This window comes from Mytilus trossulus, chromosome 4, assembly GCF_036588685.1.
Source record: "Mytilus trossulus isolate FHL-02 chromosome 4, PNRI_Mtr1.1.1.hap1, whole genome shotgun sequence".
Classification (NCBI taxonomy): Eukaryota; Metazoa; Mollusca; class Bivalvia; order Mytilida; family Mytilidae; genus Mytilus; species Mytilus trossulus.
In genome coordinates, this window is record NC_086376.1 from 81,347,799 (window position 1) to 81,360,524 (window position 12,726).

The following is a 12,726-nucleotide window of genomic DNA, read 5'->3' on the forward strand; positions in this document are numbered from 1 at the left end:
ATTTTTAAAAACATTTACTATTTTTTTTTACTTTTCGGCTATCCTTTGGATAGACACACATAACTTTTTTTTATTTCAATAGATAAACACAAACGGATTTTTGTAAAAAAACATTATGAAGATTTTCTTTACATAAATAAGCTCTTTACTACAATTTTATGGATATAATCAATATTTATCAAAGTTTCATGATTTTCTAGAATTGTACTCTCTTTCCGGGAGGCTTTCATTCTTAGACTTGTAGTTTCCCAATGTTGTGTCATGCAAGAAATGAAAGTTGATTAAACATGTATAGGAAGATGTGGTATGAGTGCCAATGAGACAACTCTCCATCCAAATAACAATTTATTAAAGTAAAAATTATAGGTCAATGTACAGCCTGATATCTGATATCTGAACTTAGAATTCGTTTTTCCTCATACTAATAAAAGATTCGAAATAGACTAAGCGTGCATAATGAAATATAAAAGAAAAAATCAAAACAAAAATGCTTCTTATATTAAACTGAAGCAAAACAATACAAGTTAATAAATAATAACATAATGTGAAAGTCCGGTAGTTTTAAAACCTCATTTCTCAAACAACTTTTGACAAATCTTTAGTACCATGTAATAACAAGTCTTTCGTCTAATGTTAATCTACCTTTTTGCAAGAAAATGGTTGATATATGTATTCACACATTAAAAACTGTGCTAAAATCTAAAACACTTGGTCTCGTTGAAGTTTGATAGCTGAGACATCGTTAAAAGTTGGACGTGAATTTTGCAAGCTGTTAACGTTGTTAACCTTTAGTGTGTTTGGGTTATCTACAGCCATTGGCTGAGGCATGCTGTCATAAGTTGTTGAATTGCTCATGCTTGTTGAAATAGTCCTACCGGAACCAGAAGTGGACGATGTTGAAGGCGGCGAATCAATATTTCTGGCATATCTTGGTTGACGAGGCGAATAATTTTTTGTATAATTACTTGGAGATATTCGTGACTTTTTTTCGTAGTAAGAATCATACTCATCTTCATAGTGACCATAAAAGTAATTAAAATTCTGAACTTCCGGAACAAATAGAATACCGGCTATTATGGCCAAAATGAGAGCCACCAATGTTAATCCATAAGACCAAGCGATGGAAAAATTCGTCAAAAGTGCAAATATCCAAAGGACACTTCCGGTAAATAACAAAGCAGCTGAAATAACAAAAGTAATGCTAAGTTCATGATGTAAAAAGTTTCTTATTTACATGATAGGAGCTATACCTCTATTAGTAAAAGGTGGCGGTCTTCCAGATAGAGATGTTAACCCAGTTGATGGAGGTAAACCACTGAAGCCTGTCGAAGGAGGATAAGCACTAGACATACCCGTATTTGGTGGGTATCCTACCGATGATCCTGCGTATACCCATCTAGCTGGTTGTGATACAATAGGGTCAGATCGAAGAGCCTTCCTTGTTGGTGGGGGAGTGGGACTAGGGGTTCGTTGCTGTTCACGACAACAATCACAATCACATTCGCAGCAGTCCCCTCCACAAACACCAGCACACATGTTTGACGAATAGTAACCGGAGTTTGAATATGAAGAACACCATCCTAGTTCTGGTATGAGAAGGAGACCAGCTATAATTGCCATTATTGCAGCTAGGATCACCATACCACAAGACCATGCCATATAAAAGTTTGTCGGAATGTATGCCAGCCAAATAAATACGCCTATCAATGCAATTGCAGCTGGAAAGAAGAAAATGGGTCAAAAGTTCGAACTTTACATTTATTTATCTAAAAAGACTACTATGATGGGATGTGTTAAAAAGCATAGAATTATCAAATAAGCAAGGGATTTAAATTATACGACGATACATATTTGGCTTGCAGCATTCCGATGTTATATAATAAACCAATGGCAATGATTCGTTCCAAATGCCTTTAACAAGTCAATGGTAAGGGCTCGTTCTAAATGCTTTTTATAAGTTTAATGGTAAGGATGCGTTTCGAATCCATTATATAAGCCAATGGTAGGGATGCGTTTGAATAAAGCCAATGCTTAGGATTTGTTCCATAACAGTTTTCAAATCTAAAAAAAAAAATACTTTCAAATCTTTAATTGGCCTTTTTAGCTTTTTGGGATTCAAGCGTCACTGAGGAGTCTTTGTATCTATAACAACTTTATTTGTAAGCCAATGGTTATGATGCGACACAGATCTATGTTGTAAGCCAATAGTATGGATGCGCTCCAAACCTTTTTTGTAAGCCAATGGTAAGGATGCGATCAAAATCCATTTTGTAAGCTAATTGTATGGGCGCGTTCCGAATTTGTAAGCCAAGGGAAGGTTATAGGGTAAGGATTCTAAGTAAGGGATATAAGTATAACTATAGGTATTGGGAAATATATATGAATAAAAAATAAACAATAAACAAACAAAAATAACACAATAAACAATAACAAAAATATCATTAAAAAAAATGACAAAACAAACAAAATAGATTAAAATGTTGTTATGTTATGCTGTTGTACCACTGTCCTAGTCAGTGGGAGCTTTGGGGTTTCGCAACCGAAACCATGATTAACCATGTCGCGTTATGTATGTGCCGTTGTTAATTCATGGCCCTGTAATGCAGTGCATTTTGTCTGTTCCTGGAGATCAGATTTGTTTTTCGTCAATAGTTTCGTTTTCTAGTTTGAAGTGTTTTACATAGTCATACCGGTCATTTTATGGCTTTATATGTGGTATAAAATTGAGAATGGAAATGGGGAATGTGTCAAAGAGACAACAACCCGACCAAAATAAAAAACACAACAGCAGAAGGTCACCAACAGGTCTTCAATGTAGCGAGAAATTCCCGCACCCGGATTATGTATTTGTTTGAATCAGTATGATGATCATATGTATACTATTTGGTTTATTGATGGATTGTTGTATTTTTGGCAATCATACCACATCTTATTTTTTGTACAAATTAGTATTTGTTTAGTACCTCATAAACAAAAACAAAAAATAATCATAACACTCATCAGTGACAATCTAGGAAGTTTGGCGAATTTTCAACTTTAGTGAATAAAAAGTATTTTCAGCTATATATACACAATACCATATAAATGTGTATAGAATCATACTATATGCTAAGTTTTCTATCATCCCTTCGAAAAATTTACGAAAGCAATCACAAGTTGGTTGACCGCCATGGAATATCTGATTTAATTCAAAGCCTCACGGCTAGTGGTTTTTAAATTCTGTTAATAATGTCCTTTTTCTAATTATTTTAACAAATTATGAATACGGTGTATTGTGCAAATTCATTTACTGATTCAAAATTTGAGTATAAATTTCATTGTATTACTCGTTATATAAAAACATAGAAAATATTTCTGTTATTAAAAAGAAAAGTATTTGATAAAGAATCGTGCAGCTTACAATTTCTGTTTACTTTACTGAACTGAATATACAAAGACCGATTTCACTTTTGAAATATTGGTAGAGCTGAATACTCATTATTTGCTATATAAACTCACCTGTTACAAAACACATGACCATACAAAACACAGCATAATTGTATGTTCGGGCTCCTGCAGCGAAGACATATATCCCTAAAAAAACTGGGGTCACAAGAAACATAATCAACGCCATTATCTCAAAAGCTTGGGTGGCTCTGAAGTTATCTGAAATACAGAAAATAAATGTAAACCTGTAAAATTGTCTGAGCTGTTATTTACTATAGAAAGCACCAGTTACTATTGTGATGATTTTGTATCTATGGTTAGATTGTTTACATTGGTTACAGTTCGGCAGAAGCCTTATTCTATATGTTTGTATAATACTTTAATAAACATAGAAAAGAGTAAGATACAATACAATACAAAGTTTTTTATTGTCAATTATGACGCCCAATAATTTGAGCAGTACAATTAAGTTCAATTTCATACAAGTGATTACATATTGATTACATTGATTATTTAACAATTAAACAAAGTCAAGTCTTTTTCACCCAAATAATATCTGCAAAAAAGATGAATATATATATATATAGTTTTACAATATAATATAGATGGACAAACTACCGGTGACTAAACTGTATCTAGAATTGATTTTCTCTCTTTGAATAAAGTACACAATAATAAACTTACTTTTTTAATTATAACATTATCCTCAGATGACATTAACCATATCAATTTAGATTTATTTGGGAGGCTTTTAAAGTTTTTGTTGACCTTATTTAAGTAATCTATATATTCAGATCTTTTATTTTCTAAAACAGGACACTGAAGAAGAAAATGAATTTCATCTTCAACTTCAGTGTTACATAATTTACATATTCTATCCTCCACTCGAAGCCCCACATATCTGCCTCTTTCAATTTCTAATTTATGTGAACTGACTCTAAACTTAGTGAGCAGTCGCCTTTCATCCTCATTTAAAATTAATAAGTATTTTTCCATATAAATATTTTCTTTAAATAATCTGTAAGTTCTTAGTTTATTTCCATGCTGTTTATCTTGTCTATCATTCTAAGATGTTTCGCGGGTAAACTTTGGGTCAGGTTCAATGTAAGGGATGTTCCTTAGGAAACTCAGGTACGAGTAATGAGACACTTTTGTAGAACACCCCTCCTTCAATAATGGTACGGCTACCATCGGGGTATATAAGCTGGAGAGAATCCTAGCTCAGGGTCGATTGTCATAGAGTCTTCAGAGACATAAGACCAAGGTACGGTACGTTTATATTCGAGATCGATGTCTCTTATATATTAGATATTGTGTTATTATTACTAAGTGTAATAAAGAACAGGTCGGTGCCTCTTATAAATACGGACTTGTACATTTACAAGCGGAACCGTATTGTACCGTATAGGACAAGTGTGAGTCTGTGTGACCACCTTGTAAAGTACATAATTGTACCAACGGAACAAAGACAAGTGCGTAAACTTGTAGGGTACATTATTGTACCAGGAGGACAAGTTTGTTCCTGACCCAGGACAAATTTGTAAGAGTACAACTTTTTACCAGTTGTATATATATATTTAAAGTATAATAATTTATCGATAGTTGATTAGACATTGCAAAGAGCAGTTGTACATATTTTGGTTCATTGACGTATATGACGTATATATTTGAATAAAGATTATTTGTAATATATTTTGTAAATAGAAAAATTTTGGATCCAGTATCAAACTGGTAACGGACTCATTCTAAAGAGAAACAGACACGCTTACCCTGTGTACACGTTACACTATTTTATACTGAAAATGATGTTTTATGTACATTGTTTTTTGGTGGTATGTAGTCAATAGCTGTAAAGCGTTGGTGTATCGCTACATATTTCCGTAGAAGTCTTATTTCTGACGCTACACATGATTAATGGTTTGAGGAATTTACAGTTTATCCGTCTGTCCGGCGTAAACATGTCGCACCGTTACTTGAGAACAACTTATCCAAATTTCCTGAAGGTTAACATAGTTTCTCTTATGCTCGTCAACGATCTGTATACTTTTTGGTAAACATAAGATTAAAACTTTTTGAGTTACGGGACTTTGTCACTAATACAAGGGTGTGGTTTTTCACATGCCACGCCGTATCTCAAAAACAATTTACGATTATTGCTTTAAACTTTACACACTTCTTATTTATATAAATCTAAAGTTCTGTATACGTTTTGGTGATGATTCGAAATTCTATTTTAAAGTTATTGAGTTTTTTTTGTAAAAAAAGGGATGGGGGTTCACATGTCGCGCCGTATCTCAGAAAGTTTTTATGATTATTGCATAAAACTTCAACCAATTGGAAGTTATATTAGTTTGAAGATCTGTATTCTTTTTCGTGATGAATCTGTATTTCATTTTTGAGTTATTGAATTTTTATTGTGCCTTTTGGTAATAAAAAAACATATAAAACATGTTGTGAGAAATTTTTCTTCTGTCTCTTATTTAAACTTCCTTTTGGGCAAGAATAAGAAATTAGTCAGGATATAATTATCATGACTTCCTGTACACACCCCGTGTTATTCCCAAAAACATTTATTATGTTTTCCACAAGTCGACGGGCGTATCATGCGCTCGTGGCGCAGCTGTTACTTAGATGTATCTCTGTTTCTAAACTACTTTCTAAAAACTTTTTCATTTAAAGTTTAGGCGAGTTCGTGTTTTTATGATCAGTGTTGCAATATTAAAAACCGATCTTGACTTCGGACAAAGAGTTACAACATGTGTAATCATAACCAATAATCTATGTAATTTTTGTAATGTATGAAAAAAAGTTCTTGTAAATGTAATCTTCTGGACGAATATTAAAAAGTGTCCGCTTTACAGTATTTTTGTGACTTAGAGTTTGTGAAACATTCAAGTGGTTGTCAATACAGATCATCACGAAAAACTATGAAAATACCATTTTAATGAAGGAAGTGTTTCTGGAAATTATATATCTCTCTCGCTCTTTCTCTCCCTCCCTCTGATAAGATATAAATAGAAATTATAATTATAATTAGCATGTCTTTAATTTCCATTTCTATATCAATTTAACAAACTTTGCTTACCATTTTTATAAGATGATGGTACACTTTGAGTATCACAAGTCCCCGATGTACACGTCTGAGCTTTCCACAAACCGACACTAGTCACCGTTGTACTGTCATTTTGCATCCAGTAATTGGTTGCAAAACCTACTATGAATAAGATAGGAGCAATACACATTATCACAAAGGCCCATTTGGCCCAACCAGTTGATGTCCCAAAGGGCATTTTTTTGAAACGCTTTTTATCCTTTTCCACTGAAATATTAGATTAAAAGTTACACGTATAATATATCAAACGCAAGTACATTTTGGTAATATTTTCCAACTATTGTTTGTCTTAACTCAATTTGTGTACTCTTATAATTTCTAGTTTTTCTTCTGAAAAAATCAAGTTTGAGAAACTTCTACATCGAAATTATAATTTTGTTCCCGTTATTCTTATATTGATTTTTATATTTTGTAAATATTTGATCACAGTAGAAACAGCTCTGAATAGATAACTATAAAGTATATGTTTTATCTATTGATGTGAAATGTATGATGAAAATTAAATTCATGTATTTCAAGGGTGATGGTCGTCAATCCCATTAACTAGTTCACAAACGTAATCAAAGATATTAAAAAGACTTTTGAATTGAATTTCTATACCTTTATACACATGTGAATGTCAAATGAAAATACTAATATGATGTAAATTTGGACGATTCATAAGGCATTTATAATAATGTTGAAAAGAGCGAAATTTAAATAACGCTATGTATACGAATTCAGTATTCAAAACAGAAATAAATGACCCGTTCGACAAGTATAAAATATACAAAAAGGATTGTTTGAAATGTAATTGCTTCGTATCGAATAATGTGAATGTCACAAAAATATTAAAAAATGAACGTGACGCATTAGATGATATTAACCATTTTATGCTTTGAAATTAAATACACTGAAGTGCAGTAGTATAATAACGATATAAAATTCTTAAAATTATAGACCATTAGCATTTAGAACCAAACAATAATTGATAAAAAAAAAAAAAAACACACGAAGTAGAAATAGAGGATAAGGGATGAACGTGGAGAAAAGGGACCCCTCCTAAAAAAAACCAAAAAAACCCAACAACATTAAAATAGATCCCCAAAGAAAAGGAAAACGATCGTTAAATATAATAGTTACACAGAACAATGATCTATTAAATGAAAAGAATTTAGAAAGAAAGGACCCCATAGACTCTAACTTATCGTTGTCATCGCTAAATAAATGATTAATTTTCCTGATCTTTTTTATTTCGGTTCTTTTGAAAAGTTGGAATAGGAGACCGTCATTATGATATGAATATTTTCTGCATATATGCTTGTTTGTTTCCAGAGCATAATATACAGGTTGTTAATTCTAGATCAAAACATAATTGAAGACCCTCATAATAGTATGAACATTTAACCTTGTTCAGTTTTCAATTGTATCCAGAGCTAAAAAAACACCAAACATAATTCGTACAATAGATACCAACTGTGTGACAGTATTAATTTTTTAAATGTTATAAATGTATTATGTTTAACTACCTCTTCAACTAAAAAGCATGCACAAAAATTATCATGCGTGGCAAGCCTACAAATACTAATATGATAAATTATATTTTTGTTAAGAATGCAAAGTTATATCAAAAAGCTACTTATAAGTTCTACTTAAACTCGGGTCTATTGAAAATATAAATCCTATGGAAAGCATTACGAAAGTTATGTAAAGAGATACGTGATGTATTTCTTTGTGACTTTCGAATCAATTTTCTTCCATGGACAAGCAGTATGAAAAGAACCATCACCCGATTCATGATGTTAACAAAACAGTTAGTCAAATAACAAAACAACATATTGGTTGATATGAATCATTTTTGAAAATTTAGTGGCTTAAAGTTATTATTAATAGCTTATTTATAGTTATAGCATATTGCCATGACAGATCCATGACTGAAAGGGAGGTGTTATTCCATATAACTGAAGAAAAACTGCCGAGGCGGTAAAATGTTTGTACGATTTTCTGGTAAAACATATTTATTTTCCAACCTTTCCCTTGAAACCTTCAGTAACTCTGTGTCAGCTCTTATGAAACTGGACATGAATAAATGTTTCTGTGGTATATTAAATTAATCAATACATGATCATCGATAAGCGCTGTAGCACTTCAATCTCAAGCTGAGTTTAACCGTAATGGAAAATTACAAGAAATCTGTTTCTTTAAGTAATTTCAAAACTAATGGCGATATAAGAGAAAGTTAGACGATTGTAATTCGAACAAATGCAACATCATGACCAATATAACAGCTTTTGAGTGTAAGTAATGAAAAACTTGATTTTAAATACTTTCGGGACCAATTTATAGATCTGTCTATACAGTATTACTTATGGGACCGACCTTGTAACATGTGTAATCAATAATAATTGTCTACATATATTGTATTCTTGACCTGAAGGGTCTCTGATTGTTGGCCATGTGTAAACTTTGTAAGTGTTTGTTGAACACTCTAAACGGAATCAACAAGCTCCTAAATTCTTTGTTCACATGGTCTATTTTAGCTTCTTTTAAACGTGTGTATATTGTTGGTGAGTTGATGAGCCAATGTTATGACAAAGAACGTGTGTTCTTTTTCTATCAAATTTCATTTAAATTTATACCATAAATGATATAATGATGGTCTTGAGGAAAACATCCTATTTACTGACGTTGTTTAACACTTAAATTTCGTTTCATAGTGATATTTTTTTGGTTGTAACATAAATTGGATTTTTTTCCTTTGATGTTTTTATGAAACAATTTGCTTAAAAAGTGTGGTGAGGGAAACCCATGGTATATTATATGCAAATTGATGTTGTACCATACTTTGCTAATTAAATATGCAACTCAACTAGAATCCTAAGGGGAAAAGGTGGAGCTTCAGCCATGGTATAACATATTCATGTTCATGTTATTCCATGGCTGAAGCTCCACCTTCTTTTTGAAATGTATCCGCCTCTAAAATATTTAGGAAACTGTAAAACGTACTCAAAGGTCAAGATCTTCATTTGTTTTCATTTTATAACAACAAAAAGCAATAAATTATGTGTACCACATCTCAAAAAAACTTTTTCAAACTATATCGGATTGTCACGGAAACAATTACTAAATGATTCTTCTTTCAGTTTTGAAAAAAAAATAGAATGTAAAACTATCTTTTCCCTTGCGAAAATTCAACTAAATTTCGATTTAAAAAGGGGGTACCTATAGACAAAGGAATAAATGTCGGCTACAAATATCTGTGTTTTTTGCGATCAATTAGGGGAACGTAAACTAGCTACGCTCCCTGGATCCGCAACTGTTTAAATACAGTGTTTTGTGAATTAAAATTGTGTTCTAATAAATAAACTTATAATCGAATAAACTATACATGTATAAATATGCATTTTTCAATGAGATGAAAAATATGATTAATTTGTATGATACCTTGAAAACAAACAAAAAACAATTCTTACCGTCATTATTATTTAATCCTTGTCGCTGGAATCCGACTTTTTTGTTTACCTCAATCTGATGACATTATGAAATTACCTGCCCATACAATTATTCACGGGGCACAAAACTAAATAAAAATCGGGGGAAATCCGACATTTTCTTTACTTTCTGCAAATTCAGGGGTTCTATAACATAAAATACAAAGAAGATCATACACGAGGCGCAAAAGTGACTTGCGCGAGCTTCCATTTCATTGGACAAAACTGTAACGTGATCAATTTCCAATATTAGCTGAAGGTCTTGAAGCTGTCAATCATTTTATTTATATTACAAATTTTATATACCATGTGTCTTACTCATTAACATATTTAAACAAACTCATCCTTCGGATTTGTCTGTTTAAATATGTTAACTCGTAAAAACCATGGTCTATATAGTACTTGTAGTGCAATCAAACCTTTATGTTAAGTCTATTTTTTTGGGTAATATACTTTTGACGTGGCTTGGTATTCAGACATCCCGTCGTTGTGCTATGGTCAATTTTGAATTCTTGGTTTTCATTTTTGGCTATGTGCTTTGTTTATAGAGTGCCGTTTTCTAAAGGAATTTCCGTTCAGAATTTTCCTTGGAGTTCAGTATATTTCTTATTTTATTTTTTAGCCATTAAAATATATTCAGATATTTTTTAATTTGAAGTTTCATATGCATTTAAATAGTAGCAGTTACTAGTAGATTTAATGATGAAACTGAGCCAAATCAAAATGAAGAATACATAATTCTATTATTTTCTACCTGCATCTAAGTTGCTTAAACTTACATTATCAACATTAAACTACACAGGGTTGCAAAACAAACTGTCAAAACGAAAAATAAAAGAATGAATAGAGCAATTTATTGAATAGACATTGTTTTTCTAATCAAATGTCCTGCTCATGTCTTCTAATGCCATTTTCCAGATTTGCCGCCATATTTTCCACCACCAACTCTTCCTCCTCCACCACCTACACTTCCGCTTACACCACCGCCTAGACCACCATGTATACTACCGCCTTGTCCGCTTACACCTCCTGAAACCCCTCCTTTAAGTCCACCACTAACACTTCCTCCACTTGAAGTTCCTCTAACAGCACCCCCAAGATTGCCACTTACACCACCGTTAAGCCCTCCTCCACCTCCACCAGAAACCCCTCCACTAACACCACCTCTAAGTTTGCCACTTAAACTACCGGACGATCCTCCTCCTAGACCACTTGAAATTCCTCCTCCAATTCCACCAGAGACTCCACCTCCGATGTGACCAGATCCATCGCCACCACCACCACCTACAGATTTAAAGTATTCAAATATTTAATCTGATCATGTGATTCCCTTGAAAGAAAACCAAATTATAGACGGAAGTTTAAGTTTTTTTATATAAGTTTTGCTGGATTTGATTATTATCAACTCTAAATGTAAACACTTATATTTCATTTTATTTCAATTTTTACTGATTGAAAATGTTGATACTTATAACACTGTCACAGCGATTTATAGTGACACACGTATTGATCTTATTTGCTATGACATTTCTAAAAAGGACAACAAACCAAGGAATGTAACTTCTAATTCTAAAAAATGAAGAGTTATCAATAAAATAGATTTTTCTTACATCATATAGCATTCAAATATGATTTTGTTTGTTTTACATAAAACACATTTGTCTCAATGAACGGTTTACATATTGATGGAAGTTTCCTACCATATCCTGATCTTTTTCTTCTGTAATCTGTTAAGAAAAAAATAATTTGGAAATTAAATATGCAGGTGTTTATACAATTACCTATACCAGCAGGTGTTAAAATTTTTCTGAAATGGTGATACTTCGTTTTTTGTGATTAAGCGATTTTACATTAAATAACATGAAAGAGAGGCAAAGGATATCAGACGGACATCCAAACAAATAAATATTGATTTACAAATTTTTAAATTATTAAAAAAAAATGACGTTCAAGTACTTATGTCTGTATAAATAACCCACATGCCAAAAACTCGAGTAAAAAGATTGGATTAAGAAGGGATTCTTTAACCAAGTCGGTGATAATGATAAACTATGTTTCTAATTATGTTTCTTACCTTGTTGTGCAGAAACACAAACAATTAAAACACACAAAGCAACGATGAACTGCATTCTGAAATTATAATTAATATTTTCGTTTTACCGAATAAACAGATTTTCCATATAAATTATAAAGATGTATTATAATTGACAATGCTTCCCTTTTCCTACATTGAAAGCAATGGTTATCTATTTAGCCTTAGAAATGAGTAAATGAAGATGTGGCTGTGAATTTAAATATCCCCTCCCCCCCCCCCCCCCCCCCCCGAAATCCTACAATACTCGAATCAGATTTCACCAAATTCTACAGATCTGATTCCAATTTATCTTTGTTTGAGCGTTCTATGACTGTGACGGAATTCAACTATGGTAGCACTTTATAGTAATTGCAATCCAAGCATTATGTTGTCAAATAATGCGGACCTTAAACTTTTTATGAAATTAATTTTATATTTAGACCTACATATAAACTAAGGACCCACATTATCTAAAAATAATATATGGATGGACTGACACATTTTGTACACAGGCCCCGAGTTACATAAAAGTATTATGTCATATCACATAGCTTTGAAGACAGACAAATTAAACTGCAATAAATTTAAAAAAAGGTATTGTTCTAAGATGTAAATATCTTTTCTGAAATCAAATTGATTTTAAC

At 32.1% G+C, this 12,726-nt stretch overlaps 1 protein-coding gene and 1 long non-coding RNA gene across 2 annotated transcripts; both read right to left on the minus strand.

Moving 5' to 3' along the window:
* Window positions 1-476: 476 nt before the first annotated feature.
* On the minus strand, window positions 477-7,094 carry LOC134716110 (uncharacterized). The gene is made up of 3 exons (XM_063578886.1): window positions 6,512-7,094; window positions 3,499-3,645; window positions 477-1,181 (listed from the first exon to the last, which is right to left on the minus strand). The coding sequence occupies exons 1-3, from the start codon at window positions 6,714-6,716 to the stop codon at window positions 700-702; spliced, it is 834 nt and encodes a 277-aa protein (XP_063434956.1). The 5' UTR covers window positions 6,717-7,094; the 3' UTR covers window positions 477-699.
* Window positions 7,095-11,030: 3,936 nt separating this feature from the next.
* LOC134714233 (uncharacterized) lies at window positions 11,031-12,141 on the minus strand. The gene is made up of 3 exons (XR_010106518.1): window positions 12,083-12,141; window positions 11,709-11,735; window positions 11,031-11,292 (listed from the first exon to the last, which is right to left on the minus strand). It is a non-coding gene; the product is annotated as an uncharacterized LOC134714233 (long non-coding RNA).
* Between the last annotated feature and the right edge of the window lie 585 nt (window positions 12,142-12,726).